This window comes from Hydra vulgaris, chromosome 05 (genome assembly GCF_038396675.1).
Source record: "Hydra vulgaris chromosome 05, alternate assembly HydraT2T_AEP".
Lineage (NCBI taxonomy): Eukaryota > Metazoa > Cnidaria > Hydrozoa > Anthoathecata > Hydridae > Hydra > Hydra vulgaris.
In genome coordinates, this window is record NC_088924.1 from 12,118,062 (window position 1) to 12,144,537 (window position 26,476).

The following is a 26,476-nucleotide window of genomic DNA, read 5'->3' on the forward strand; positions in this document are numbered from 1 at the left end:
CGAATTAAGTTTTTTTAGCAAAATTTGAAACCATTTTTGTTTTTTTATTTGATATAATTTTAATACATTAAATATATTCGTGGCATTTAAAATTTTTATTTATTTTTTAAACTATTCTTAGACATCCAAATCGCTGTGGAAACAAACTAAAACAGAATACAACTCAGAATGGAATGGGGAGAAGATAAATAACTAAAAGTAGATTAAAACTAATAATTTTATATATATAATAAGATTACTAACAGGTTGAAACTTTAATGGTGATTATTTCATTAAATCACCATTAAATTTTCAACCTGTAAAAAATCAACTATACCACACTGTGAACCACAATAACCGCCAGGTTTGAAGTCTCCCCACATCCAATTTTTTTTCTTATTAAGAATTAACATAGCATATAAGTAAAGGTATTAGGAATCTCCATAGGAACGGTTAGAATAAAATTTTTACTCATCTAAACTTTAGATAAAAAGGGGAGGGGCGGTACACCGTTAACTTTATTAAAGTTCATATATTTCACATAATTTCATGAAGAAACCTAATTTTTACTCTGTACTTGTGTACTCCCACAATATAAAGGCATTAAAAAACAGATTACAAGGAAAAAGAATGTAGGTATAAAAACAACAACAAAATGTATTTAATGTGAAAAATACCTTGACTAAGCTTTGAAAAACAAAAATAGCATTCTTTTTTATCAATACTCAATTAAAAGTATTTTTTATGCTATTAAAATACTTTGTAAATAATAATTTTGACATAGTTGTGTAGCAAAATATATTAAATTGAATAGTAAACTTGTTAACTATTTATTAAATGTTGAAAATTCCACAACACTTGACTTTAATCGTTTAGCATAGTCTAGGTGGCTTTGTTGTCTCTTATATTTATTTCATGTCTTTTTAAACTCACGATGAACAGATTAACCTGCTTATTCAGAGTAAATTCCAAGCCTATTATCAGTATTGGTACTTTTTAGAAATGGTACAATATGGTTAACTGCAATATGATCTTTCCACGGTATATTCAAAGAAATGTTTTCAAAGTAAGTATTAATATATTCCCTTAACTTAGCATAAGACATCTTGAATTCGAAAACAACAGATTCAATATCACCAATTTTTTCTCCAAAGGTGGCTTGCTTCATTGATTGAAACTTTCTTAAACATTCAATTACTGGTAGTAAATCAAGCTTTCCTTGATCAGCAATATTATGAGAAAGAACACCTAGCTTATCTAAAAGTCTGTTGGCATTGTTGCCATCAAATCCAATGCCATGGTAGCCTCTGAAAAATATGTCATTTGAGTTTAACCACTTTTCAATGCCAGGCCATAGTTTTGATAATAGTTTTCCAAAAGTTGTAACTATTCCGATTAATGTATACAACTCAGGTACTGGAACTAAATTTTCAATAATTGTGTCTGGATCCTCTTCAAGATATAATAATCTTGGATTAATAACATTTTTATAATCAGTCATCTTTGATTTTGGTTTTCCAGCTTCTGTGTATTTACTGTAATAATAATTAAGGGAACCAAGAGTTCGTTTTTCTCCACCATCCAAAAGACTCTCTCCTTCACACCACAAATAACTATACTTTCCAGCATGGCTTGTAATGCCAAACATTGAGTTTGTACACTTTAAATCAAATGCAACAGAATACTTAATATTTTGAAGATTAAGAGTATCAACTAATTTTCTATAATTTCCATTGTGTTCAGACACTCCTTCTACAATAGCAACAATAAAACAACGCTTAACTCCAGCATCATCAAGGTCAGGTTGGTTGCTAGTTTATCATGCGGATTAAAAACATTCATAGTGACCTTTAAAAAACCTTGACCAGAATCCACAGCAACTCTTACAATTGTAGAAATAGGGTCAATATTCCTTTCAGTGATTATATCATGTATAAATTCATCAATACCTTTAATATAAACCATTGATTTATTTACTATATCACCAGCTTCAACAAATTCTTCTTCTTTACATGAAAAATATTCATTCATTTCTGCTTTTAAAGCCTCTAATTTTTTAACAATATTTCCTTCTATGCTACTTTGAAAGCCAAGACTTTTTCTAAATATAGAACACATTTTTTTGGTTTTACACTGAGATAGTTCTAAACATTTTATAAGCTAAATTATTGTTCCAAAAGATACTTGACTAAAATTAGCACAGTCACATTTATTGTCCGTAGTTCCAGCAACAATAGTCAATGAATTCCCATGAGTAGCAATTGTGAATTTTTCACCTCTAAAAATATTTTCCTTTTCCACTTTTATTTTTAAAATACTTGAAGTGACACGTTCTGCACTTGCTGATCCCAATGCATATGCTGCATTAACTAAATTTTTCACAGCTTGAACTGCTTGAATTTTTCACAGCTTGAATCACTACAAAGATGAATAATGCCTGACTTAACAACTCCACAACATTTTAAACACATCCTTTCATTTTTATCTTCATTTAACTCAGAAGTATTAATGTTAATATCTTTTGATATTTCTGAAACATCTGAAGTTCTTCTGATATCTTGACATCTTGATCTTGACATCTTGATCTTGACATCTTGACATCTTGATATCTAAACAAAAAAAATCTAAAACTATATAAATTAGTAATATAAAAAACATAACACAATAAAAATAAACACATCTATGACATATTAGTTCCTAAAACAAGCTGTTTAAATTTTTTTTTTCAAGTTATTAAAGTTCATTGAGACACAGGCTGTGTCACAGCTCTTTCTTTTTTAAAAATTAATAAAAAATAAAACAACTTTATTTAATTAAACACTAAGTCTTAAATATAGTTTTTCATTAATTTTATCAACTAACCTGAGAAATTTGCTTTAGCCACTTATCAAGGTATTTTGTATCGTTTTTTTCCAAACAATAAAGGTTTTTATAACAATTGCTACAAATAACTCTAGGATGTTTTGCTATATTTTGACCATAGCTATCTCAAATAAATTTTTCTATTTTTTCTTCAATAGCTTTAGATATTTTATGAAGCTTTGCTCACTTTTTACCAAAGATTTTAAAACAAACAGCACATAAATTGTTGACCGCATTTAAGGTGGCACACAACTGAAAAAAAGCAAGTTTTTTGAAAAAAATCAATTTTTAGATTTTTGGGTATTTTGATTCTATAACCATTCCTTGAACATATAAAAAAAAAATTAGTCTCAAAAATGATATAAAAGTTGATTTAATATCATTTTAGTAGATGACACTTGAAAATAAATTCCCTAACAACGCCTTAGCAACCATCAGTCATAGGAGTTTTTCTGAATTCAAAACAGTAAAACACCATCACAAACTTGGTTTTAATTTGTTATACGCAGACTCTTGTTAGTTTTCAGTTTTAAAAGTCATAATTCAAAATTTTATTTACGAACAAGAGTGTTTTTAATCTGTTAATGTTAGTCTTTTATACTGTAACTTTTCTCTCATTTTATACCAAATAATTTAAAAATTGATTTCAATTTAGTTGGAATAAAGTTGTTTTTAAATGAATAAACAAGGAAATAAAACTAAACAAAATTTATCAAGAAGGATAAAACGAAAATGGAATGGTGTTGTTGGAAATAAAAAATCATCTTCTTCTTACATCTTATCATCGACGATGACATCGTCCACAACTCAAGCAGCAAGTAGCTGTTCTAGTGAAAGGAAAATCAAACCCAACTACTCGAATACATTTGATTCTGGAAAAGATAACTATTTTGTTTTTATTAATTTTTCAATTCTTAAAGAACTTATAGCTAAAACTGCATGCAACAACTGCTTTCAGCCATTACTTTTAACAGATGTTGATTCCAGTAGAAAAGGATTTGCACATTTGTTTCAATTAAAATGTGAACACTGTGATTATGTTAAAAGATTTAATTCATCAAACAAATCAATAAATGCTAAATTTGATGCAGTAACAGCTAACTCACCATATGATGTTAATATTCGTGCAATAATAGCTTTTCGAGAAGTAGGCTGTGGTTATGGAGCTATAAAAACATTTTCATCTTGCATGAACTTAAAATGTATATCTGAAAATGGATTTCAAAAATTAAACAAAACTATTATGGTAGCTTATAAAAGTGCTTCAGAGAAAAGTATGTTATTAGCAACTAAGGACTCTAAAAAAGTTGACATTGCTCAGGATATACCATGTGTAAGAGTTTCAATTGATGGTGCATGGCAGAAACGCGGTCACAATTCATTGCACGGTGTAGTTACTGCGATTTCTGGGGATAAATGCATTGATATTGAAGTTTTGTCTAAGTACTGCATGGGCTGTAAAATGTGGAACAGTAAAAAAGGAACTCCAGAATATCAGTGTTGGATAATTGATCATCAATGTGAAATAAATCACAAATCTTCGTCTGGAAGTATGGAGTCTGCAGGAGCAGTAACAATTTTTAATCGCTCGGTTAAAAAAAATAATCTAATTTATAAAGAGTTTCTAGGTGATGGAGACACTTCTTCATTCAAAGATGTCAAAAACTCAAACCCTTACCAGGATTTTGACATCACTCCAATAAAACTTGAATGTGTAGGTCATGTGCAAAAAAGATTGGGTACACGACTTAGAAATTTAGTCAAAGCACACAAAGGCACTAAAACACCTTTATCAGGTAGAGGTAACCTAACAGAAAAATGTATAAATTCTATGCAAAACTATTATGGCATGGCCATTCGTCAAAATGTCAACAACTTGTATGCTATGAAAAAGGCAGTTTATGCTATTTTATTTCATTTTACCAACTTTGAAAACCAGCAAATGCAACATCAGTTTTGCCCAAGAGGATTGGCAAGTTGGTGCAAATATTGGGCTCTAAATAATACAAATTACAAATCAAAATCATGTATACCTATCTGGATTAAGAATCTTATTTTACCAATCATCAAGGATCTTCAGGCTGATGATCTTCTAATTAAATGTTTGCATGGAACGACGCAAAATGCCAATGAAGCATTAAATTCTATTATATGGTCTCGCGTACCAAAGCACACATTTGTTAGTAAGTCTACAATTGAAATGGGAACATACTCAGCAGTGCTGCATTATAATGATGGTGCTAATGGTGTATTAGAAGTTTTAAAATACTTTGGCTTGAGTGGAATTGTTACATTAGCTTCGTCAAGTAAAGTTGACAAAACCAGAATTCGACATATGAAGTCAAAGTCAACGGATAAAAGTAAAATGCAGAGAAAAAAAATAAGAGCAGTTAAAAAAGGTTTCATAGACGATCAGCAAATAAAAGAAACAACTGATAGTTACATCTCTGGTGGATTTTGATAATTTTTATGTTATTATATATTTTTTTCTTATTTTTGCTTTTTTCTCAATATGTATTTTTTTAAACTTTGAAACACATTTTCTCATTAACAAAACAGAATTACATAATACAATTTTCAGGATTTGTTTATCATAATATAATACTTCATTTAACCCTCAGAATTTTCATAAAAAGTTATAGAAAGTGAAATATTGATGTTTATAGTGCTGAATTTATTGATATTTCATATATATATTAGGTGATTTTGTTAGAAATGCAATATTTCATGAAATAATTTAAATTATAAAAATTCCCACGGTCAAACAGGGTGAAATATGATTAGGAAGCTATGTTCAAAATTTTAGTTTCAGTAGTTGAGGCAAAATTAAGTTATTAGGTTTTGAAGATTTACTAAAAACACATGTTTTACAACCCATTTTTGGCCATTATGGATAATAAAATTAATTAAAAAAAAAAATTATCTGTTTTTTATTTTATTTTAATATAAAATAATTGTCATTAAAAAAAAAAAAATCAAAATTTTGATTATTTACAAAAAAACTTGTTTTCAGTTGTGTGCCACCTTAATAAAACTCAAGTATGTTTAAAATCAAAATACGCCGGTATTCGATTAGCAAATTATTGCCCTTTTTTTTGAAAATGGTCGATATTTTTTAACTAAAAACTATAATTTTTATTTTTTGATTTTCATACATTTTTCCATTCCCCTAGAGGTTTTTACTAACTAAATATTTATTTTCATATATACAACTAAGTATTTATGAAAAAAAACCTGATGTGGGGAGACTTAAAACCTGGCGGTCACTGTGGTTCATTGTGGCCATGATGATTTAGTGGTAATATTTATTAGGAGGTAATATTCATTATACTTATTGCTAATATAATTATACATAACTATTATTATTACATTTGTTGGTAATATAGTTATATATAATGTAGTTTAAAAAAAAAGAAGAGTATTTTTTATACAAAACATTGTTATTTCATATTTTTGTTTTGGTTATTAGTTTAAATAGTTATTTATGAGAGATTTTTGCTCATAATTTAAAATATAATATAAGTTGCATAATAAACCAAAAAAACTTTTTTTCATGATTACATAAACTCAAAAGCAGTTGCTGTTTTACAATATATTAATTATTCCTCAATCATTATATTGGAATATTTAAGTAAGTAGTATTATTAAGTATTGTATTTTAAAAAACTACATTGTTACAGGTCTATAAATATTAAGTCACCTAAGTACAAAAAATGTTATGCCACCTAAATACAAACAATTTTATGTCACCTAAGTACAAAAAAATTGAATGCTTTGTAACAACTATTACATTATCATGTTAATAGAGCTATTTGCACTGAAAACTTCTATGTAATAAGAAAGAGAAAATAAGTCAAAGTCTTTCATGCCATTTTTTAAAATAAATCAAAATTTATTTTTATTCATGAAAATTGATTACTTAAAACAAGCTGAAAATTATTTGAGTCGTGTAAATTGTATAATCTGTAATAAACAAAAATCTTCATAGATCTTCTGGGTAATCTGCCTAAATTATCTTCTGGGTAAACCGGAAGTATGTTAAATAAAAATAAAATATACTAAAAAAAAAAAGTGTTAAAAATAAAATGAAGTAAAGAGTGTAAGACATTTCTTTTATACTTTTATTCAACTTATAAATAAGATTGTAATGTAGCATTTTATGTTAATGTGTGGTAACATGCTTCCTTTTATGAAATATATAATAAACCATTTCATGCAAAATTGTTTTTTCTGCTAATTCATGACAGTAATATTGTTGCAAATGACGTCACACAAACACGATAAAATATTATGCAAAATGACTCTAGTTCAATTTAACAATGGTCTTATATTTTTACTACATTTTTATTGCCAAATTTTATTTGCATTTTTATTCTAATTAGAACAAAACTGCAATATAATTACAATTTTTTTGTCATGCGACGATAAGTAGAAAAAATAACTCCATGTAGAAAAGTAGAAAACATAGAACAAAAGCTATAAGGATTTATAAGGTAAATATAAAAAATTAGACATATTTCTAGAAAGAAATCAATTTTGATTTCGTGAGATAACGGTGAGTCAATTTATTATATTACAACTAAAAACGATAAAAATTTTTTTCTATACTTTTTGTTTTTTTGCTTCCAAGTCTCCACCATCCTAACTCTTCTCCTCATTTGACATAGGTATAAACGAATGCTTCAAAGTGTCGTGTCTGGATTATCAAAATATCCTGCGGGCGCCTATGGCAACTGATGATGCAAAAAATGCATTTTGTATTAAAAACAATTTAAAGAACGATAGTCAACTGATAGCAAAGAAGTTAGCTGAAGTTGTTTTATTTTTAACTCAACCATCAATTGAACCTGTCATTGAACCGAAAAGGACATAAGTCCAAAACTTTTAGCAGTTAGTTTATAAGTTTGAATTGAAAATTTCTGTATGATTTATATTTTTTTTATAAAAAATAAAAAATACATAAATCACATACGTTCTTTATTTATCTACTTCTATGTTTAATTTCTTTAGCAACCTAGACATTATTTTAATAAAAATCATATTTTTGTTGATTTTCGAAATGACAGGTTCAATTGTGATGATTTTTATTTTTCAATAGTGAAATACATAATAGTAATCAAAACGAAAAATATTCTCTCTCCAGACAACATTAACAACGTAGAAACTCAAATTGGCCATTAATAAACTTCTTTAAAACTTTGTTTTGTTTATTTTCTAAAAAAAGTGTTTTTTCGATCAACTTTTTTTATTGAAAAAGAAGTTTGTCTGAAATTTTTATCTTTGTTAAGTGTTTGATGTTTATTGGTATTTTCTCTCATTGAAAAAGCCTAAAAGTTTCCTTTTTACAAGCACCCTTGCACAAATTTAATGTAATTAATCTTGTTGCTAGCTACTTACAACATACCAAATAAACAAATTTTTTTACGAACGGTAAACCAGGAAAAACTTGATACTATGCTTTCATCAAACGTTAAAAACATCTATTAAGCAAGAAAACTGCAAGTAAAATTGGAACATTGTGAGCAGCTTTTTTTACTGAAGATAATACTAAAAAAAATTTTAATGCACCCAAAGCTCAAATTTTTGAAGCAAACGCCGATCTTTGTCAAATGTCTAGAATTTTGATGAAATCAGCTTCAATCGTGATAAGGATATTCAAACAGGCATTAGCAAACGTAAAAAAAAGTATTCAAACAGGTTCCAAACGTACTTTCAGAGTGAAAATAATAAATTATGAAATGATAAAAAACTTAACTTACAAAGTAGGTTGCGTAGTCAACTGTGCAAATGCTGCTGGAGTTGCTCTTTAAACGTTTATAATTTCCATTATAGAGAGTTTCTATTGCATACCTTGTAGTAAATGCAGGGGCGATTCTAGAAGTAAAATGAAAGAGGAGGGGGGGGGGGTGAATACTTAAAAGGTACCGAATGATTTCTAAAAAAGAAAACATAATGTCTTTAAAAACGAAAAACTTTCTAACTGAAATGTTTCAAATGCACAACTAACCGACTATATTCCTCAAAAAACCGACTATAACTTAAAAATTGTACAAAACGCCACAAAAAAAAAAGCAATATTTACATTTTCACTGTTAGGTTGGATGCAAGACAAACAACTCATCCAATGACTGACTAAAATATTTATTCCAGCTTTCAAAAAAATTTATGGTACCAATGTGTTAGTACTTAACAGCACAGCACACATGTTAAATACCAGGTTGCTTTTCTTTGTATTTAAAACAATGTCAAACTCATATGCAAACCAGCTCATTCGTCGCGCATTTTTCAGCCTTTAGATATTGATGTGTGTTGCCGTTTTATAAAGATTTAGCGACAAATATTAAATAAATATTATACCATTTTCAATATGCAGTATTTGTTTAAAAATGCTCCCGTTTATCTTCAATCAAAACTCTTTAATTTTGGTTAATGTTTCACGCATTTTCAAATTGTTGCAGAACTTAAAAAAGCAGGCTTTTTTCTGCAAGACATAAGCAAAGCTCACCAACCTAAATTGCAAATTGCAGATATACTTTAACTACCAAAACTTGCTCAATCTGTTCACAGTTGTTCATACTTTTGTTCTAAATGTTAACGAGTTTCACTAACTTTAATACAACTATGCCAATTTACTGAATAAATAATAGAAACTTATCCGCACACGACAAGAAAACAGAATTATTCTAGAAAGTGTCATAAAAGAAAATTACATGAATCGATCATGTCAATATTATGAAGCGAAAAAATTCCAGAATTAGCAAACCTGAAAGAGAATGTCTCAATTTACGCGAGATGCTAAGCAAACTCAAACAGGTTGAAGACGAGAAGAATGAAAGAATTCCAAATTAAAAAAAACTGGTTTTAACACTAAGCAAAATAATCAGTCATTGAAGCGCAACAAGTGCTACAGAAATCGACATAGCAATCACTAAAGAAAAAACAAACAAAAAAAAAAATGCACGAAATGTCCAAAACGTTGGAATGAAAATGTAATAAATGAAAATAACCAATGGCTTACAATTTTAAATGTCGAAGTTAGGTGAATTTTATACCAAAAAATGCAAAGACTTTATTATTTCACTTCCTCATTTTTGCAATTAATATTTGAGCTTGACGCTGTATAAGTGTAAGGAGTTATGACTTTCCTACTGATGACCGTTAAACGGCAGCACTGCCGTTTTTATTGCCGCAGCGCAGCGTCAGACTGTCATGACAGTTGTACTTATTGATTGTCTCTTAGCACGTTACTTGCTCATATACACTGTTTTTATGTTCTATTCCTTCAATTTCTATATGATAGGTAAGGTCTTTTTGCATCTGCCCTTTCACCTGACGGCAATCAACCCCAAGGGACGAAAGCTTTGTCTGTAAATCTTTTCCTAGTTTTCTCATCTTTTTGCTGATTTGAGCTATAATCTTGTCAGCATCACGTTTGTGAGCAAGATTTCCCGGTTTGCTATAATCAGGTTCAAGCTCATTCTCATCATAAAAACGGTATTCTTCCGACGCTCTTTTTTCTCTACCTCTACTTTCCAAATCTACTTCTCTAATTGCTTCAAGTTCTTTTGCTTTACTTTCGGCCTCATTTATTTCACCTATGTGCTCTAGTCAGTTACCTGCTTCGATTTCTCTTACTGCACCCTCTCTGTGCGCATGTACATCCCGCATTAACTGTTCTTTATTTTTGATATGACGGTCAAATAAATTGTTTACCTCATTAGTATTTGTTCTTACCGCAACCACAAGCAGGTTGTTACTTACGGTTAAAACTAGAAAAACTATTATTTTTAAAACAGCACTTTTTATTTCAGAAGTTCCCTAGCATTTACATTTAAATCACCTTTCTCCACAAAAACCTTTAAAGCGTACTGAATCGTTATGTTACCGCTGATCTTGTCAAAAACAACCTCCCTTTACCAGCTCGGAAAATATACTAGCCGGTTTACTTAGTACTATTGTAGGAACACACTTGATATCAAAAGCCTTAAAGGCTTCATCGTCTATCTGCATTGCTACATCGCCTGTAATATCACTTGAAATATCACTGACTAACTGGCTTAACTTATGGAAACTCCCCGCAGGTTATCTCCTAAAAATCAGTACTCTGTTGTACTTGGCGGCATCTCTTGTGTAGCTTTTAAGCAAACTAATTGGCATGGTACAAGATACAAATATCTGAAAAGTTGGTCTTGGTTTTAATACCACAGCTTTCAGATCCTCCTCAACCCCAGACATTACTATAATGTCTTTTAAGTTATTTATAAACATTCGCTGATTATCTATAGCAAGCTCTTGTGCCCACTCGATATTGGTCTCATCCCCATAAACACAAGGATCAAAAAGTAGAAGACCCGTTATTGTTAATACTACCAAACGCAGCAATTCCTTTTTCTCCATACCAAATAACTCCAATCGTGTCCGTAATACGGATATTCCTTGAAAACACGATAGGCCATATTACTAAGACCAAGAAGCCATTAACCGATTGCTCCACTTGCGGCCTTTGTATAAACCATCTGTAGCTTGTACTGGCTTTTTTTTGATTTTTAATGCCGTCTCTTTTTTACATACCAGGTCGTTAATCCGCCCGTCAGAAGTACTTATGCTCTCCTCAACCCTACCCTGTGCATCTTGGCAAGTATCCTAGCTACAAATAAACTGCTGTTATGTACCCCTCCAACATGATCGACGTTACTACCTGAAAATGGATAAATATTGCCCCAGCATCGACTACACGAGAACAACTCATCTCTTGGGAGGTTTGCCGTACTGCTAACACAATCCACAGCACAAGCTGCTTGAGCCGCAGGATTACCAGATAAAAACAGTTCGGGTTGCATTAACGTTTGTAGCTTTTCATTGTTCCACATAGGATCTAGCTCAGACATGTAAGCAATTTCAAAGCTTGTTTGTTCGAGACATGGCAGATCAGTTGTAAGCTCTAGCCAGTAAATAAACGGATATACGTAATACTGAAGATGGTAAAAGCTATTATAAGCTCTTCTACCGTTGCAGTGTGCCTGATTAGAAGTGCCTATGGTTGTCAGATCATCACTACTAAGGTCTAACCCAAGACCGACCATGCAGAACTTGCTTCTCGTTACGTCGATCATTCGCACGGGCTCCCAGAATCCCAGTTATACCGAGGATAGACACCGTAGAACCTCCCTTTTTGCAGGCACAAAGAAGAGAACCAGGATTTTTTGTATCTCCTTTACCTACTTGCATGTTACCGATTAAAAGAGGCAATAAACATGACCAGCAGACATCAGTTATAAGGTTGATAAAACGTGCACCGCACGTTACGCTTGCACTTGCAGATAGAGGCATAATAATAGCCATTAGCATAGCTATAATTAGCCTGTGTTTGTTTCCTAGCCGGTTTATAGTTCTAATCCTGCAAGATTCCAAACTAAAGACCGGCGTTCGCCAATGTTGATTCATTACTTAATTTAACCTTCCCACTTTCCTCTCATAATTTTAACAATACTTAAAATAAATAAGGTGGTTACTGATACAGACATACCTAAAACGGTTGCTATAAAAGAGATACATATGCTAAATGTTAAAAAAAGATTTGCAGCACTATCTAGAATATTTAGCTCACTACAAACGACATATAACAGAATCAACCCTGCAGTAATTAATAATTAAAATGTTGTGGAATAACTAAAACTTAATATATCTGTTTTTATAAAAAATATTTCACTGAAAAAAAGCCCTATTTTTATAAATGCTCCAAATACCTGAACAAATAACTCCCACAAACTATTGCTCATAGAGCCGGCTATTATTAATAAATCCATATCCTTATCCCAAAATAATATAGTTATCATGGGTAACCAGACTGCAAGTGTTATGGCTTTAGAAATATTTTTAGCTATTTTTGTGTATAAGATTTTATTTTGTACAAATTGTTTATGGATAAGATTGCTCCACAAAAGTATAAAAAACATTATGCTGAAAACTATAAAAATAACTTTTTCTGCTGTAGTTTCTGTTTTAATAAACCCAGTCAGGCATACCAATAACATAACGACTTTAGGAAATTGGAAAGCAAGAGATTTTAATAGTTTTTTATTTTTCTCTAAGTTATTTTGGGTTATATTCATTTTAACTGCTTCCCTTATCTTTTATTAGTTTGATTTCATTTAGTTTAAGTCTTAACCCATCCTGTACTATAGGGTGTCCATCCACTATAGGGTGTCCCGAAAAAATGATTTTTTTGAATTTCAACTTATATTGCTTTTCATAAGGTGCCCCAACCTTGATATTACTAACAAGTTTTTTTTTTTTCTTAATTAGATCGCTAAATAAATTCATTCAATGGATTCGAAGGCTATTTTTTGCCCGTTTTTTGCCCATATTTCGGACTAACTGAAAGGAATGTTACTATTATCCAAATTAATTTTTCTTTCTATTTTTTTGTTGTTTTATCTTTTTAATTAAATAAATATATATATATGTTAAGCTTAATTTTTTTTTTTTTACAAAACAATGAAAATCAAAAAATTCAAAAATATTGATTTATTTTACTATATTTCACTATATTTCACTATCTTTTATTACCTTTGTCCTATGTACCATTGTAATGTGTTTTCTGTTAAATTTTAAACATACATATATTTGTTTCATTTTATGAACAATTATAATTTACCTTGTGTATGCAGTTTGATTTATAACTTATTTTATATTTTGGTTATCATTTATCTTTTCAGTAACTAATTAATTCAAAAAAAGCTACTTAATTGTAAAATACAAAATCAGATGAGAAATTTTTTGAAAAAATGTTAAAATGCATTTGGATTAATAAAAAAAGAAGAAGAACTAATTGAAAGTATTATAAAAGACAGGAGAAGGACATCCAAAGCCAAAAATGAAGATATTGCGTTTATCTTGGACCAACTTGGAAATTGTGTTCCATGTTAAACATGGAAGTTAAAATAAACAATGGTAACAATCTATACAGTTTAGAAAACTCTTCAAGTAGTGATAATAATTCTGACTGTAAATATGTAGCAGATATAGTATATATAGGAGGTGATGTTGCTAATTTTGCAATACCTTCTTCAACTGCGTTTAGAGTTGCAGAGAAAGTGTAACTAAAGAAGAAGAAAAGATTAAAAAACACGTTACTAAACTAGTTAAATCTTTATCATTACGAATTATTCTCTATTTTGATGGTAAAATAGTTAAAGAGTTCAAAAACGGAATAGAACATACGTGACAGACTTGCTGTTTCCATCAGAATAAATGGACAGAGTGAGCTTTTTGGGATCCCTCATTTGAACTCTTGTACTATAGAAACACAGAAGAATACAATCATAAAACTTCCTCACCAATTTTATATTTTTGATAAATTGCAAGGATGCGTTTTTGAAACAACTTCTGCAAATACTGGTAATAAAAAGAGTTTTTGAATTAGATTAACTGCAGAGCTTGATAGACCTCTACTTCTCCTAGCATGTAGGCATCACATCTATAAAAGGCATGTTATTGACTGCTGGAACATTTATCCTAGCAGTAAAACAAATGGTTCAGATAATCCATTGTTTAAGAAGCTTAAAGATGTATGAAACTCCATTGATCAAAATTCCATTGTGTTAAACAAAGTAAAAATTGAGGATATTTCTGATAGCTGGCTGCAGGTACAGTTCAAGGAAGCCTTATTTTTTTCTCAAAATAATATCAGAATGAAAACAATGAAAAAGGTATTTAATATTTTGAATAAATTGAATACTCTGTAATAAAATAAGTTTAGTACTGTTTTGCGTCTAAATAAATATTCTTATTTAGGATTGATGTAGGTCTGATTATCTAGAGTTAGTGAAATTGACAATAATGGTTTAATCTGGTGATGAACAGACTAAAAATCTTGGGCCTGTACACCATGCCAGATTTATGGCAAAGGAAATATACTCTCTGAAAATGAATCTCCTTCTGGACAACATTTCTAGCTTGACAGATTTTAAGAAGAAAAAAATATGGCATTCTTTACGGCTGTATTTTACACTGAGTGGTTTATAAAGGCTGAATTTCCGGCTTTCGCTCCACATCAGGTGACATTTCTATGTTTTAAAAGTTTTTAATCATTTTGGTTTTTATTTTTTTTTTCTTTGAAAATTTTTTGTAATATTTAATAGTCTAAAAATCTTTAGGATATGAAAGCTCTTTGGCAGATGGTGAAATACTCAAAAATAAATCATGTCCAGGCAAAACCTGTTATAGAGTCTCTTAAAGAGACTTGGTACATAGACCCAAATATTTTAGTTATGTCTCTTATTGACAAAAATGTACAATAACGGAACGATATTGCCAAAATGTTTTACTCAACCCCAAGAGCTACAACTTATGCCATAGAGAGACATTAAATTAATTTAAATATATTGAATTCCCCTATGTTTGATGATGATACTCCCCAAAGTTTGACCCTGCTTATAACTTAAGTACAAATGCTGAAGTACAGTGGCTTAAGACTCTACTGAGACATGGGATCAAAATGACTATTATCTAGAATTTAAACTATTTGTGAATAATCTTGATGTAGTAAATGAGTCATGAAAATGAGGAGTTGATCATTAAATCGCACAAGGAGGATAAAAGACAAAGTACCTTCCTCGTATCAAACAAATATAAGAGTGAAAGAACAATTAAAAAAAAATCTGATTAGGTAAAAAATTCTTTGTTTACAAAATAAATTTAAAAACATAAACTATGTTTGACTACTAATTTCCTCAGAAACTAATCATGAATATGATTTTATTATGCAAATATAAATAATTTAATGTGTAAAGTATCTTGTTAACAAAGCGAACACTAATATAGTACAAAAAACTTAAAAATGAATTTTTTTGAATTTTTTGATCTTCATTATTCAAGTAAAAAAAAAAAAAAATTAAGCTTAACATTATATTTTTATTTCCTTCAAAAAGATAAAATAACAAAAAAAAAAGGATAAAAAATTAATTTGGATAATGGTAACATTCCCCTCAGTTATTCCGAAATATGGGCAAAAAACGGGGAAAAAATGAACTTTGAACCCATTGAGGGAAGTCATGGAGTGATCTAATCATAAAATAAAAAATTATTAGTAATATCAAAATTAAAAAATTATTAGTAATATCACCTTATGAAAAGCAATGTTAGTTGAAATTCAAAAAAATCATTTTTTTTGGAACTACCCTATTACCGCAGGACTTACCGAACCTTGTTGTCTTGTTTTAATGCTCATCTCCGACAAGTTGCTTTAGTTTAAGCACGCTACCACCTACAGAATAACCCTATCCTCTATAAGCTCTTTCGGCTGCGGCAAAGAATAATTCAATCGCTCTTTTAACCACTTCACTTGTCCTGTTTCACTTCCGTCAATAAAAAGCATCCTTCTATTTAAATCCATATGTTCTAATGGATTTACCTGCATGCCAACTTTATGAAGTACCTTGCCGCAAGGAAGCACCACATCCTTATCTAAAGTATAAGTCGGATCAAAGTAAAAACTTCTCTTAGCAGTAGCAGGTTTTACTCTCTCTACAGCTCTTAGATTTTCTTCTTACAAGAAGAGTTGTATATTTATAATGTAAAGGGATTTAATTACTTACAGTGGTAGAATAAAGTTTGGACGAGTACAAATTTGTTCAAATAAATATCTTTCGAGAGGAATTTAAAAAAAAAAAACTATTAGAGAGGCGGTATTAATTTTTTGTTTTTTTGTTTACTAGCAAAATGTCCAACTAGTTTGAATTAAAAAAAATCAGAGCTTGTAACTGAAGAAATAATAAAAAGTTAACTAAATAAAATACAAGAAAAAAAACAGTGAAACAAGTTAAACTTGGACAAATTTATGATTAACAATGAAAAACAATGATTCTCTGTACTTAAAATAGCCGCCTTTGACTTTAAAACACATGCCTGAGCATTGACTCATTCATATCAATTTCATGCACAGTACTTCTGGAGTTGAGCTCCAAGTGCTTTCAGAACCTCGTTTAAGTGTGTTTTGCTTGTAATTTAAACGTTGCACATTTTAAAGTCCATCCGAGCCCAAATTTTTTCAATGGGACTTGATCAGGTGATCAGACACACCATGGCAATAAATGTAATTTCTTAGATTGTAACTATTTTTTGATTCTCTTGCCTGTTAGGCAAAGTTCACCATCTTGTTTGTATTTAAAGTTGGGAGATCTTTGGTAGAATTTTGATATTGACGGATTCAAACACGTTTTCATGGTGTCTTTGTACGAAAACTGATTAATTGAGCCTTCCTTTTGTCTTTATGGACCCAGCACCTTATGGAAAATACATTCTTAAATGAATCTAGAGGTTGAGTACGCCAAGCAGTAGTTAATGTACTATAACATTTGTGTCTTGTTGATATCAAGGAAAAAGGAGGGTCAATGGGGGAAAAAAATTACTTTTGACCTTGTTAAAACTGTTTTTTTGAGTTTTTGTTGGCAAAATGTTAAGATGTTTCACTTGCATAGTGTGTAAGTGAAACTGATGTAAATGAGACTCTTTTTAGGCTAGCCCACTTAAAACATACCCATTAAATTTAAAAAAATTACCAAAATGGGTGTTTTTTATTAAAAAAAAATTATACTATTTTGGAATAATAAATTCATGTGAAACTAGACTGTTGTTTTTATTAAATTTTAAAAATATTAATTGCGTTTTTGAATAGGTCTTCCTTTTGCGTAATACGTATTAGTATTTACCCCATTTTTGGGGTAAGTTTGAATGACCAATTAACTTAATATTATGCAAATTTATTTTGTTTAAATATTTTAAATTGGAATTATGTAAGAGTCAACCGTAGCCCCTATGTTCATTTTGTTCAATTTCAAATATTGTCATTAGTAAAGGAAGAGTAAGTTAAAAAGATTTCGAAAGCGCTCAAAGTAACCCCGGTGTACGGTACATTAAACAAATTTGAAATCGATAAAAAACGAATAAATCAGAAAAATGTGCTCAACGATTAGAACTTATAAAAAACAGCGACTAAACCGCCGAACTTAACATCATCATAAACAAAAAGATAAACCTAATATATTCAGTTCAAAAAATCGGTATTCAATAATTTGAAAAATGGCTAAAGGTGTAAGCAGAGAGACTATTTAAAAGATGTGGAAAAATTAAGAAAACAGTTCTTACATTACTCATTGTAAGCCATTTATAAAGTTGAAGACCGCAATTTAAAGAGAAAAAGGTGTCGGCAGAGACTAACCTGATCTGTCAAAGAGTAGAGCCAAATTATATTTAGCAATGAAGCAGTTTTAACAACTTTAATCGTAAATCAACAGTACACCTGAAAAGTTTAAAAAGCAATAACTATTACACCTATTATATTGTTAACAGCAAATGCACGCCAGCGATGGCTTATTAGGCATTAGAGGATGTATTTTTCATAAGGTGCTGGGTCCATAAAGATATACGAAGGCTCAATTAATCAGTTTTCGTACTAAGGCACCATGAAAACGTGTTTGAATCCGTCAATATCAAAATTCTACCAAAGATCTCCCAACTTTAAATACAAACAAGATGGTGAACTTTGCCTAACAGGCAAGAGAATCAAAAAATAGTTACAATCTAAGAAATTACATTTATTGCCATGGTGTGTCTGATCACCTGATCAAGTCCCATTGAAAAAATTTGGGCTCGGATGGACTTTAAAATGTGCAACGTTTAAATTACAAGCAAAACACACTTAAACGAGGTTCTGAAAGCACTTGGAGCTCAACTCCAGAAGTACTGTGCATGAAATTGATATGAATGAGTCAATGCTCAGGCATGTGTTTTAAAGTCAAAGGCGGCTATTTTAAGTACAGAAAATCATTGTTTTTCATTGTTAATCATGAATTTGTCCAAGTTTAACTCGTTTTACTGTTTTTTTTCTTGTGTTTTATTTAATTAACTTTTTATTATTTCTTCAGTTACAAGCTATTTGATTATTTTTTTTAATTCAAACTAGTTGGACATTTTGCTGATAAACAAAAAAACAAAATATCAATACCGCCTCGCTAATAGTTTTTTTTTTAAATTCCTCTTAAAAGATATTTATTTGAACAAATTTGTATTCGTCCAAACTTTATTCTACCACTGTAAGTAATTAAATCCCTTTACATTATAAATATACAACTCTTCCGTATCTGGAAATTTTTAATTAAATGCTGTTCAAAAAAGTTTACTGAAAAAGCAACAAACACCCACAACAAGTAATAAAAATACCATAAATAAGTTTTTTGCATTGTAATTTCAATTTTGTTTGTTTATTTGCGTCACTAACAAGGAAGTTAATGTTGCATAAATAGACGATACTTTGAGTGTGATACTATGTATAGGTTGCGTTATTTAAGTGTAACCTAACCTTGCTTGAAACATGAACAAAGTAAACGTATTGTTTATGGTGGTTTTCCTAAACCTTTGCGTTTATGCGAGAAGTGGAAAGATACTCAATTTGTACAATAAAGGAAACGGTAGATTTTAAATTTTATGTTTAATAATTGTTCTATATTGGTTACTAATTCAAATTTGTTAATTATATAATAATAAGTTGTAAGTGTAAGCAACAAAATGACTTAAAAACTATAGTTTATAACTTCGTTTGACATATATTTAATCTTAAAGTTCTTTTTTATTATTAAAATATTTCTTTTTTATGTATATATAATGGAATATTATAAAAAATGGCTTAATCTTTAAAGTAAATTGTAAATATAAATGTTAATTTTACTTTTTAATTTAATTTGATTAAATAACTTTTTAAAAGAGTATGGCTACCGTGGGTACGGAGGTTACGGTGGTGACTTATACAACAAAGGGTATGGAAACAACTACTACAATGACGAACCAAAAATAGCTGTAAAAAAAGACCCCACTTACAATTCGTACAGTAAATCATGTTTTAATTTTTCAATAAAAAAAGTATTGTATATGTATGATTTGTTTACATTTACACTCTGTATGTTTATTAAATCTTTAAAACAAAGGTTATGGCTACGGTGGATACGGAGGACACGGAGAATACGGAGGTGGATTATACAACAAAGGGTACGGATACGGAAACAACTATTACAGTGACGAATCAAAAGCTGTAAAGGAAGATCCAACTTATAATTCTTACAGTAAATCATTTTAAAATGTTTATTAAAGTAATTTTTCAATTAAAACAAACAAAAAACAATGTTTATAAGTTTTTATATCACACTGAATGTTTTTTTTAAATATTTAAGACAAAGGGTATGGTTACGGTGGGTACGGTGGATATGGTGTTGGCTTATATAACAAAGGATACGGATTTGGAAGCAAGTACTGCAGTGACGAATCTAAATCGGCTATAAAAAAAGATCCCACCTATAATTCATACAGTAAACCTTTTTTAAAATGTTTCTGTTCATTTTCCCCAAGTTAGCAAACAATGCTTAAGTGTTAATCAACAATATAAATAAAATTTTTTTAAATTTTTTTAGATAAAGGATATGGATATCGCGGATATGGAGGTTATAGTGGATTATATAATAAAGGTTATGGATACGGAAAGTCTTATTTCAAGGACGAATGAAAAAGATTCATTCAACGAATTATTTTTTAATTCATTGTAAATGATTATTTTGCAATGGATTTCTTTTTTTTTTAATTAGGTTTTTAATATAAGTTTTTGATTCTTTTCAAACAGGAAGCAGTTTTTATATATGTAACATTATATACAACAGCTTTTATACAACAAATACGAACGTTGCTTATGAAATCATACAAATATATGATTAATAAATAAATTAGTTTTAATTTCATTTGCTTAACTATACATGATTAAGATGAATAAAGGATATATATATATATATATATATATATATATATATATATATATATATATATATATATATATTCAAACCAAAAAAGATACTACGTATAAACGTTACATTTTGACGAGCTCAAAACAAAATGAAGGTTAATGATCTTAATGTTTTCTTACTCGATTACAAAACCAAGCTGAATAATGTGCGTTTTCAAATGTCATTGAGCCAGTTAAAGATCAATTTCTATCAGCATGTTTCTTCATAAAAGAAAACAAAAATTTCTTACATGAATCTCAAAAATGTGTTGAAATTGGTCGCAACCTGTAAATCGAAAAGTTATAAAAAAACAACTAGACAATATAAACTTAAAATATAATATTTGTTAACAACAAAAATAAAACATAATATTTGGTGCTACTTTTCTTAATACCATACAAACACGAAAGATGTTAGAGAAATTATCCACCATTATGGATTTTGTAATAAAACATGTAAATATAAATGTTAAAAATGGTAGTGCGCATATTATTTTAAATGTGTAATACGATATTGGAAAAAACGTGAATAACTTTTTTTCTCTTAAAAATATGAATAACTCTCTTTTATCTTTTGTGAGGGCGAACGCGTTTGAAAAACGTTTTAAGTTTTACTAAAAACGATGTTTTTAGTAAAACTTATTTCGTAATCTTCCTCTCTCACGTACTTAGTTAAATCTTTTTGTCCATCATAAAAAATACATTTAATAATATCATTCATTGCCGCTTTTTCTATTGTGGTATTGCAGGCAGAGGACTTCCGCTGTAACGTCCCAAAAGATCTATATTCTCTTGCAAAGACCAGAACTTCGACATATGTATATGCCCTATGTTCTATGCCAGTACTTGTATTTACAAAACCGATCTTACTGTTTTTATAATAATTGCCCGGTCTCAGGCACTGGTTATAGATCAGGTCTCTAGGCGCAATACTTCTGTAATCGGCTTTCTCACCGGGGCTAAATTTCAGTATATCACGGCATATTCTTATTAAGGTGGTACAACACCAAATATTTTCTGAAAATTGAAAGTAAAAGTGAATTTTTGATACTTCGCTCATTTGACAGGCAATTTATTGTAGAATAATAATATAAAAAAGCTTTTTCCGAAATTATTTTATAATTTTTTGATAAATTAACTAACTTAATAAAGTTTATTTAGGAGTGACAAGAATATTTAACTTTCTTTTGCGTTTTTCTCCGTTTTTAAATTTAGCAAAACATTGTCTGATTGTTAACACGATATCTTGTGAAGCGAAGTGCAAATCACTTCAAATTTTCAGGAAATGTTTATTATACTATATTCTAGGGAATGACATTTCGAAATTTTTGAATTCTGCTCCAATCTTTTTTTTTTAATTTTAAGGTATAAAAAGGTTGCTTTTTTTTTATTTGATTAAAAAAAAATGATATATTTTTTTATGTACATTGAAAATTTTAAAATTTAAATGTCAATCCCTTACCTGACATGTCTAGAACATATGTAAAAAATTTCATGGGTGTTGTGTAATATATTTCAAGTTATCGTGTTTTGAATGGACCTATTAAAATGAATGTTTTTCGATAAATTTGAGGCAAAGTAATCGAGGAAAAGTAATCGAGGCAAAGTAAAATGAAGTATAAAATAGCATTCTAAATTAATAAAATTTTTATTGATATAAAAATTATCTTTTTTTTTTTAAGTTTGAATATTTTGGAATATTTGGTGGTGTACCACCTTAAACTATCAACCCCGCATACCGCCGGCTCAAGATTTAAACTTGGCCATTAATTTCTTACGAAACTCAGAAAAGTTATTTAAACCCGATTTATTACAACTGGAAGGCAAACAGCTTTAGACTACGTACATTATAGACATTCTCAGCAATTTTTTGCCGCTTTATGTAAAACTTGCTGCTTGCGATTGCAAATACCTGGCTCTTTCTTCCGTTATCCTCTGTAAAATAGGATCTTTACATGTTCTCCCCTGCTACCAGAACCCTAAAAATTCCTCTTTATCCGAGCTTGCTATCAAGAAAAACCCTAAAAAACCATCATTTGGTAATTCATTAGCAAAAAATTGGTTCAGATTTTTAAGTACCTGTTCGTCTGCTCCAACTAACAAGCACTTTTCAAATAAAAAACCGGCCGCTCCTTCCTCTAGTAAAATGTTTTCAAATGCAGGATCGAAATATCGGTGATTCAAATAGTTCCTCAGCGGCTCGCCGCCGTTTTAAACTACTCTCAGATGAAACAATCTTTGCCCGCCAGAAGCTTTCAAGCTCAGTTGAATTAAACCCTATAATATCAGCCGTTTTATTGGCGAAATCTTCATGTAAATTCTTCATACCTTTGCTTTTAAAAATATGTTTGCCGTCTGAAACAGGGGTAATCTGCTCATCTTCATATTTTACGGCTTTATCCTCTGTATTTATTATCCTCCCGTCATCAAGAGTTTTGCTCTTGCAGCTACGGCAATTTGTTTCGTTGATAAACAGATCAATTCAGGACAAAGCTTCGTTGATTTGTCCTGAATTGATCTGTTTATCTACCTCACAAAACATAGTGCAACCAAGTCCCCTAGCATCATCGCACTTAAACTTGTTTGGATTAGTCGAGCAAGAGATAATAGAAAATGCTGTTAGTGATATTGTTGGCGTTTTATACATTCTACAAACGATGTTTATTTTCTACTCCTTTCTTCCTTGATCACTTTTGCAATATCACTTTTGCCTATTTAAACGGATTTGATAAACATCACGTCTACTTTCGTTCCGCCCGTTACCAGAATTACCAGTGATATATTCTCAGCCAGTGTAATATGGTAGTCAAATGCATTTTTTAGATGCTTATCGGACACGGATACGAAACTCCCGCGTATTCTGTTTGCTTCGTTGTCTCCATATATTTCTCCTGCTACTTTTGTAGAAGTTATTAACCCCGCATCTTTATCTTCACATACTAACTCCTCAGCCCTTGATAATTGCCTGCTCCGATAAAATATCCCCATGAGCAGAAGCAAGTACATGGCATTGTTTGGTGTCTACCGCAAACTCTTTCGGTAAATTACCCCTATCCTTGTGTATTTAACGAAGTTGAAACTACACGGCCGCCAAGTAAATGACCGGTAGCATAACGAGTTGCAGATATATAATTATATGAAAATACCAGAGGTGATATTTCCGTTTTAGTGCCAATACTTCTTAAACCAAGCGTAGCAGCAACCGCAGCCAGCTTTTCCACAGGACTTAAAGAGACTATTTCAGTCTTCATGTTTTCCTTATCCAGCTTTAGCTGCTCAATTTCATGTAAGGCATAAGATAGACGTGCAATTAGCTGGGTAATGTTTCTTCAGCCTGTAGCTTTTCCTGCTCCTGCTGCTTAGCTAAAGTTCGTTTAAGCAATTATATCTGCTCGGCTCTGGTTTTATGTCATTTTTTATTGATTCCTCTTGGAAGTTACGCCTTTTTGCATCTGCACCCGTAGATTTGGTTGCTAGTTCTATCTTCTGATGTTCGGCAACTATATCCTCTTTGTTTTTACGTTTTTTTTATCAGGCTAATTGCTCTTGCCGATAATAATCAGCAGTACTACCAAACACCCCGCCTCTTAAGTTTTTATATTGATATATCTTGCTCTGTATGGCAGTAAACCCCTGATTATCGGGTATCCATGAGTAGCCCCATTGAACATGGAAAATGTCACGCACATTATCTTTCATTTCCCTAAGCATCCAAGATACCATGGGAGTCTTTAACTGCTGCTGATTATTTGCCTGTTTGCCGTTTATGATAATAACTTTCCCATTAGTATCACTAACCTGCAGCAATAAATCCTGTACAAAACCTGCATTTTTCCTGATGCTGATTTCTATATCCTCCCGTTATGGCATTATGTAAATATTAGCGCCGTCCTCATCATGTTTGAGGCTATATTTACTCTCATTCCACGTAACCTGCGTTATCTTACAGAAAGGGTTACTTAGCCTGTTCAAACCTGTTTTTGATATTGTTGCCTGTATTATGCTATCTGAAGCGTATTTACAAACACAGCCGTTAGTGATACCGATCTTGAATGTAATTAACTCCAGCTTATTTACTGTAATAATTTTCTCGTTTTCATTTTTATTTCACTCTTAGTTTCCGGTAAAGGGCGGCTAAATTCCTTGATCTTCAAAAAACGGCCAACAAAATCAAAAGACATAAGGTATTTGGCATCCTCTTGCTCAATCCCTTTTTTACCAAATTTGCTAGTTAGCGTTTCTCCAACTACTACCTGTAGAGTTTTCGTATCTACCTATAGCTTCTTTGGCGCAAAGAACGCCATCAAACCAAACTTCCTATGCTCCTTTTCCTTAACGGCAAAATACTCCTGCAAGGCTTCCATGTTTTTTTTCGATCTCATGGAAGCGTGTTTCCGCAGTACCGAGTGACCCAACACCAAACGCCAGCCCATTCAGGTGCATATCCGCTCCTCGGGCTAAGAGTGTAGCGGCACCCCCTACGGCAAATGCTATATATCCCAGATTATCATAAACTAGATTAAATATTGCGGTAATCAGGCTGTTTTTGGTGTTTCCTACCTGAAACCAATCGGCATATGCCGTATTAACCGAAAAAAGCACGCCTATAGCCGTAAGATATCCAGCAGCCTTTATATTTATCTGAAGATTACTTTGTCTCGTTTTAGTTTGATTAGTCATTTTTATTTTTCTCCTTTATTAAATTGTTTAAAATTTTAATTTATTTATGCTACTCGTTCCTTTATCAAGGATTTAACAAGAATATTGATTGCGTCCTGATGTTCCCAATTAGCAATACGCTCAAAATTCCCAGCTACCTCAATGCACAGGCGTTGATTTTCAGTTTCCAGCGGGATGTTATCAGCTACTTCAAAACCTTCGTAAAAATATGGTATTTGCCGATCAAGAGCCTCAGCAATTAACGCTAGCTTTGAAGCAGAAACCCAATTACTTCCTTTTTCATATTTTTGTAGCTGTTGATGAGTTACACCAATAACCTTTTATAATTGCTGACGAGATAATCTTTTTGCAAATCTCAAGAATAGATTTTATTACCTATAAATTTATCGATATTGTCTAATTGACTGTTTGTCCGTGCCATTATTAATCCTCCGTTTGTTTCTTTTTCTTGTTAAATTATCCCTCTAACTGCTGTGCTACCCATAGATTTTTATCCTTTTTGATGTATCCTCTCTTCGTTTAATATTTTCACTTCAAAATACCATGATTACCTAATGCAGCTCCTCTACCTCTTCCTTGAGTAATTCTACCTGATTGCCTTCAGCAGAACAATTAACAGGTTACTAGGTTCATAACTTGAATCCATGTTAGCAAATAATAGCTTTACATCCTCATCCTGTTTTTCTATTTTCTGCTCTAGCTTCTCCAGTTTATTTAAAATGTGGCCAAGTAATTCTTTAATTTGTTCCTGTTTGTCCCCTCCTTTCTGATGCTGCTGCTAACGATTTTCGGATTTATATTGGTAGCAAAAACCATACAGTTTACTCCCATTATAGTCAGAGTGGGTACCACAAGAGCTACAAGAGCTTGCCTAAAAAATTTATTTATTTGCCGTCCTCCATTAACTGGGAAAACCAGCAACGGCACAAATTCTGCTGTTTTTGATGCTTGATTGAAATAATTGATAAAATAAAGCAGGTACAAATCCTGCTAGTGCAGGTAGAATCTGCTTTAATTTATGAGCCGTTGCTCATATTTTTTGCCGCGGTAGATTTTATTGGGTATATCCATGTTACCATATCATTTAGTTAACTATATAATATTCCTCAATGCTTGGCATTGAGGCTTGGT

The 26,476-nt window shown here is 30.8% G+C and overlaps 2 protein-coding genes across 2 annotated transcripts; one reads left to right on the forward strand and one right to left on the reverse strand.

Moving 5' to 3' along the window:
- Positions 1-635: 635 nt before the first annotated feature.
- Positions 636-2,982, reverse strand: LOC136080572 (uncharacterized). Its single transcript, XM_065797386.1, has 2 exons — positions 2,842-2,982; positions 636-2,588 (listed from the first exon to the last, which is right to left on the reverse strand). Exon 2 carries the CDS (start codon positions 1,625-1,627, stop codon positions 932-934), a length of 696 nt encoding a protein of 231 aa, XP_065653458.1. The 5' UTR covers positions 1,628-2,588; positions 2,842-2,982; the 3' UTR covers positions 636-931.
- Positions 2,983-19,183: 16,201 nt separating this feature from the next.
- LOC136079969 (prisilkin-39-like) lies at positions 19,184-20,496 on the forward strand. Its single transcript, XM_065796626.1, has 5 exons — positions 19,184-19,310; positions 19,604-19,726; positions 19,824-19,958; positions 20,067-20,201; positions 20,304-20,496. The coding sequence occupies exons 1-5, from the start codon at positions 19,214-19,216 to the stop codon at positions 20,393-20,395; spliced, it is 582 nt and encodes a 193-aa protein (XP_065652698.1). The 5' UTR covers positions 19,184-19,213; the 3' UTR covers positions 20,396-20,496.
- The last annotated feature ends 5,980 nt before the right edge of the window (positions 20,497-26,476 follow it).

Coding starts and splice junctions, on each gene's coding strand:
- LOC136080572 (XM_065797386.1), bottom strand. CDS start 1,627: ATGTTTGGCATTACAAGCCATGCTGGAAAGTATAGTTATTTGTGGTGT.
- LOC136079969 (XM_065796626.1), top strand. CDS start 19,214: ATGAACAAAGTAAACGTATTGTTTATGGTGGTTTTCCTAAACCTTTGC. Junction 19,311..19,603: donor TTTGTACAATAAAGGAAACG/GTAGATTTTAAA, acceptor ACTTTTTAAAAG/AGTATGGCTACCGTGGGTAC. Junction 19,727..19,823: donor CCCCACTTACAATTCGTACA/GTAAATCATGTT, acceptor TTTAAAACAAAG/GTTATGGCTACGGTGGATAC.